The following is a 6,289-nucleotide window of genomic DNA, read 5'->3' as shown; positions in this document are numbered from 1 at the left end:
TATGTATAAAGAAAGAAAAGGATAAAGAGACCAATGGCAAAGTTAGAATTATATTTTATGTATAAAGTCTTACAGCTGTTTCAAGGAAGATCCAATGTATCCCTTCATCAGAGACGGTAATAGTAGAAGAATGGATTATTACATCTATAAGAGGAGATTTGTAGTAAGAATATATATATATACACACACACACACGTGTGTGTGTGTCATCTTCATCAACATTTTTACATGTACTTTTCCATTGTACATGGGCTGCATGGTTGCTTCAACCAAAAATCATCTCTTCTGTGGAGCTCCTTTATCTTCTTTGTGAGGTTTAGCCTTCTGAGATTACATTTCTCCCCAATTCTTCTTAATGGATCTAAGAAATGCAACTTATGCATAGTTGGAAGATCACGTTCTTTTTAGATCTAAGAATTCCACTGCACTGCTGAGTTTCAGCAAATGCAAACATCTGGACAAATTCCTTTTGGCAAACTGGAGGACACCACCCTCACCCGATCGAGCAGTTGTCTCGCAGGCTTTGGAACCTTTTCCATTGAATTATTCTACAATCACCAGCTTGATTATGGCTTTATAGTCAAAGGGGACATAACTAATTTCTTTTCTCTATTTTTATTTACCGTTCCACTTTTAGCATTTGCCTTCTCATTTTTCTTTTGTATCAGTGTTCAGTTTTCAAATTAAACAGAGCATGTGCTCAAAGCTTGAAGATTACTTGGAGACACAAGGCGTGTTATAAAAATCTGTGTAGACCAGCATCACCAAAACAAAGAGTTATTTGTAGCTTGTATCTCTATACATTAAATGACATCTTTCAATGTTTGGAGGTTGAAGTGAGGGTGAATAGCTTCAATAAAAGAGAAATCCCATATCTAAATCCCAAAAACAAAATATTGGTCTTCTAGAGTTATTCTTTTTTTTAAGAATCAAAATACTCATAAACAGACTGACCTTAATTCTAGGGATTCGAGTTGTTTACATAACGTCTCTTTCATTGCTATTTTGGCGATCTAATGAATGAAAAAGAACAGAAAATTTTTTTTAAATCAGTAAAAATTCAAACATTTGACAAAGTTTATTCAGGGCACAATTGGTTGAATTGTTAGAGTAAGTGTGAACAATATTTTTAGTATGAGGATGTGACTGTAACATAAGAAACTGTAGGGACCGGCCTGTGTTGAGAAATATAGTTTAGTGCTGGAACCTGTGGAAGCGGTAGACCCAGGAAGACATAGGATAAGGTGGTGAAGCTTGATCTTCGAATGTTGGGTCTCATGGAGGAGATGACAAGCAATTGAAACCTTTGTAAGGTGCCAGTGACATGTAAAAGGCACCCACTACACTCTTGGAGCAGTTGGCATTAGGAAGGGCATCCAGCCGTAGAAACATTGCCAGATAAGATTGGAGCCTGGTGCAGCCTTCTGGCTTGCCAGTCCTCAGTCAAACCATCCGAACCCATGCCAGCATGGAAAGAAGATGTTAAACAATGATGATGATGATAAGTGGCATTCTGAAATACTTAATTCTGAGAGGACAGTATCACATATCACAGCTATGATTACAAAGAAAGAAGATCACAAATTCCTGATCACAAGCACATCACAGTTATCTTTAGAGGGAATGTCATAACCCTGCACCATTGCTATGTTTACACAAAGACTGACACAATCCAACATCATAGACCATAGCTGTGCGTACTCAAAGAATATCACTTCTCTCATAAACAGAATAATAAGAGTCTATAACAAGTGTGAGTCATCTATATATATATAAAACTCAGAATGTGTCTGTCTGTCTGTCAACATTAAGATTCTTTTAAGTATTGATGGGTTTTGAAGATCTTTGGTGTCATCAGACCTCATGCTCTCTTTCATCAATTCAGGATAAAAGCATTGTGTCTCGGGAAAGAAACCCATAACGTAGCGTGGATGATGTTGAGGTTATCATTGGCTGTTCTTAGCATTGAATAATTTGTCTACATTATCCACGTGGTGGAGGTAAGACACCTCGTTCCAAAAAGTAGGATCTGTTTAATTTAATAGAGAAAATGTCTTTTGTTTCATTATCATTGATTAATGTCCGTTTTCCATGCTGGCATGGGTTGGACGGTTCAACTGGGGTCTGGGAAGCCAGGAGGCTGCACCAGGCTCCAGCCTGATCTGGCAGTGTTTCTACAGCTGGATGCCCTTCCTAACGCCAACCACTTCGAGAGTGTAGAGGGTGCTTTTTTTTACGTACCACCAGCACAGGAGCCATAGGTGGGTGGCATCGACCACGATCGGATGGTGCTTTTTACATGCTACTGGCACGGGAGCCAGTCAAGGCAGCACTGGCATCGGCCACGTTTGTTCCTAAATGTTCTGAGATAAAATCGTGTCAAGACTGGCCTTGCCTTCCATCCTTAGGGATCAATAAAATAAATACCAGCTCAATTTTGGGGGTCAGTCTAATCAGCTACTCTTCTCATGCAAACCTGTAGCTTTGTACCTGTGTTGAGAAAACTAATCCGGGGATTTGTAGAGAAAAGGGGATTAAAATCAGAAACAATATAAGCTTGAAAGGACACTGGCAAAACAAATGGTTAAAGGGGTAAGTACCAAAATAAAAGGGTACAGCTGAAGGGGTAAGTACCCAACAAGGAGTGGTGTATGTGTAAAATGACATGTCCGAAACAAAAATGTCTGTCGTAAGGGACATTGTTGAACAAAAGTTATGTCGGAAATAATTTATACTTCATATCCTGGCACAGCCCAATTTATTCGACAGGAAACAATCACTGATTGACCAGTTTTACTGACTAAATCTTTACAAATTTATTTTTTCTTTTTTGTTTCAAGATGGGCCTCACGGAAGCAATGACCAAGACCTTTGGCATTATGTTGTGCTTGAGAAAACCCATCAAGCCAAGCAAAATCGCAGTTGTGGCAGATACTGGTGTCATGCCGGTGGCACATAAAAGCCCCCATTACACTCTCGGAGTGGTTGGCATTAGGAAGGGCATTCAGCTTTAGAAAACCATGCCAAATGAGACTGGAGTCTGGTGCAGCCTTCCAGCGTGCCGTCCCAGTCAAACCGTCCAACCCATGCCAGCATGGATAACGGATGTTAAATGATGATGATCTGGAGGAAAGAGCAGTGTCCATGACATTTCAGAACACGTGGTTGGCCAAAGCAGCCAATGTTTACCCAACATGTAGTACCACATGTAAAGACCACCACCACTCCTCTCAATATGTGGTAAACATGTAGATATTCTTACCACCACCACCCCAAATTTTTTGTTTAAACATTTCAAAGAAAAACAGGAACAGAAAACATTAAAATAACTTTTAAACATTTGTAAGAAATATTGAAATAAATAAATTTTAAAAATGGTGAAATAACTTTAAATGTTTGAACAGAAAGAACAAAACTTATAAAACAAGGAACTTAGAGAAACTCCCTAATCTGACTCACCCACCCCATCCTTTTCCATCCTTTAGCATTTAAACTGGCCAAGTCCAACTCAAATATTCTGTTTTATATTCAAACTGGCCAGATGTGGCCCCCCACTCCTCCTCTATAATATCATTCTAAAAATAAACAATTGTATCATGGACATCTTGAAGCCACAAGATAATCCATAATTAATTCTAAACAATGAGGATAAATAAGGATTATAATTTGGAAGAATGATCTGAACAGGAAAGGGTAAAAAAAAAAATTTTTTTTTTTTAAATTTAAAAGATTGGAAAAAAAAAAAAATCAAAAGTGAAATAACTTTAAAACACAAGAAAGATTGAAAATTATAAAATGATATTTTGATTGTGAATCCTGGATATGAACCTGGTGGCAGTGTGTAGATGGTACACTTCAGGTACAAGTTTTCTTTACAAGTGAAAATTTTGTGAGGGAAGATGACGTCATCAAATTGTAAGACATGAAAATGCTGGAACACCGCATTTAGTCGGTCAAATTGATGCCACGACTTATTCTTTGTAAGCCTAGTACTTATTCTATCAGTCTCTTTCACCGAATTGCTAAGTTAGGGGGACGTAAACACACCAACATCAGTTGTCAAGTGATGATGGAGGACACACACACACACACACACACACACATATGTACGATGGGTTTCTTTCAGTTTCTGTCTACCAAATCCACTCACAAGCCTTTGGTCAGCCTCAGGCTATAGCAGATGACACTTATCCACGGTGCCACGCAGTGGGACTGAACCCGGAACCACGTGGTTGGGAAGCAAGCTTCTTACCACACAATATTCTTAAGTTCCAGCAGATTTTAACACAAATACGCGAAGAGCTGTTGTGTTTCATCACAGGAAAACAGCTTTCCTTTACAATGACACACACACACATATGCATAATTAAGATGGAAATATTTCTCAGGACACAAGGTATTAGTAAAGTACCAAGGCAGTACTCAATAAGTAATTTCAAAGACCTCACCTAGTTTATAGTATGAATAGATTGTAATTAAATCTAATTGATTTACTAAACTAAGAACTTTGATATACACATTACAAAGACATGAAACCAGACAGTAAAGCCTCAGAGCCTAAAATTGAAGAAACCAGAAATTTGCTACCATCAATATCACTCGGGGTAGAGCAGAGACGCATGACCAAATTGGAAATAGATATATATGTGTGTGTGTGCATGGTTGTGTAGTTGAGAAGCTTGCTTCCTAACTGTGTAGGTTCAGTCCCACTGTGTGACACCTTGGGCAAGTGTCTTCTACTATTACTCCAGGCCAGCCAAAGCCTTGTGAGGGGGTTTTCTAGAAGGAAGCTATAAGGAAATCTGTTGGGTGTGTGTGTAGCTTTATCTAGACATCACATGAGAGATGTAAATGAGTGGCATCGTTATACAAGTTGTTTCTTTCCAATCTTATGTAAAAAAAAAACGTCTACTTTGGCAACAGGTGTGGGTTGGTGACAGGAAGGGCACCCAGCCATAGAAAATCTGCCTCAAAAAATTCCATCTGATCCATGCAAGCATACAGAAGTGAATGATGAGTGATGGTGATGATGATATACAGTAAAATGAAAAAATGCCAAAAACTGTAAACACCTGTTAATTAATGACTCCGAATTAAACATGACTTTTCAGAACAAATTCAAACCACAAAAATTTACAGCAAAACAATTCAAAGTCAACTTACATGAAGTGTATGATAGAAAATAAGGCTGAAATAAAATTTCTTACAATAACAAGAAATATTTCATGTGTAAAAGATTTAGGAAAAGCTCAATAAAAAAAAAAAACAGAACGAAAATATCTGTTACAATCTTTGCATATTGTTTGATTGAGTAGTAGAATAACAGGAAACCAAATTTACATTCTTGACAATGTAAGTACATACATACATACATATATCATGGCACTCCATCGGTTACGACAACGAGGGTTCCAGTTGATCCGATCAATGGAACAGCCTGCTCATGAAATTAATGTGCAAGTGGCTGAGCACTCCACAGACACGTGTACCCTTAACGTAGTTCCCGGTGAGATTCAGCGGGACACAGAGTCTGACAAGACTGGCCCTTAGAAATACAGGTACAACAGAAACAGGAAGATAGAGTGAGAGAAAGTTGTGGTGAAAGAATACAGCAGAGTTCACCACCACCCACTCCTGGAGCCTTGTAGAGCTTTATTTTCACTCAATAAACGCTCACAACGCCCAGTCTGGGAATCGAAACCGCGATCCTATGGCTACGAGTCCACTGCCCTAACCACTGGACCATTACACCTTCACATATATACATACACACACACACACACAAGGAAGTCAAAAACTATCCACATTTTCCCCATAACATATCTTTATTATTGTCACACTGCCTTCTGCACATTCATGCTTATGGTTGGTGCTATTATGGTCATGTGACTGAAGTGTGAGCCTGATCACGCCATTTTCTTTCTGGCTTTACAGTCTAAGTATGGCCATTCCACTAGCAATGGGCACCAAAGAAGAACAAAAAGCAGTGATTTGATTTCTCTTGACAGAAGGTGTGTCAGGTGCTGAAATTCATTGGAGGCTTTTAGCACAATATGGGGACAGTCCATTACTACCATGTAGAAGACTGTATGAGGGGATCGAGAAGTTTAAAAGTGACCGGACTAGCATGACGCCCGGACAGGGAGCAGGACGCCTGTCAACCTCCACCACTGACGAGAAGATTCAGCAAGCTCCAAGAGATGGTAAATGGTGAACCAGTTCATCCTTACCATCTCTCGGATCACTGCTCTTTGTTCTTCTTTGGTGCCCATTGCTAGTGGAATGGCCA

General features: G+C 39.1%; 1 protein-coding gene across 2 annotated transcripts in view; it reads right to left on the bottom strand.

Annotated features, from left to right (window-relative positions):
- Nucleotides 1–6,289, bottom strand: part of LOC106881919 (uncharacterized) — a 44,099-nt gene that overhangs the window by 5,837 nt on the left and 31,973 nt on the right. For both annotated transcript variants that reach the window (XM_014932441.2, XM_014932440.2), the window contains exon 10: nucleotides 955–1,013. In XM_014932441.2, coding sequence (XP_014787927.1) covers nucleotides 955–1,013 — 59 coding nt within the window. The remainder of the gene's footprint in view (nucleotides 1–954; nucleotides 1,014–6,289) is intronic.

The sequence above is a fragment of the Octopus bimaculoides genome, chromosome 4, assembly GCF_001194135.2.
Source record: "Octopus bimaculoides isolate UCB-OBI-ISO-001 chromosome 4, ASM119413v2, whole genome shotgun sequence".
In the NCBI taxonomy this organism is placed as follows: domain Eukaryota; kingdom Metazoa; phylum Mollusca; class Cephalopoda; order Octopoda; family Octopodidae; genus Octopus; species Octopus bimaculoides.
This window is presented reverse-complemented; position numbering and strand designations above follow the sequence as displayed.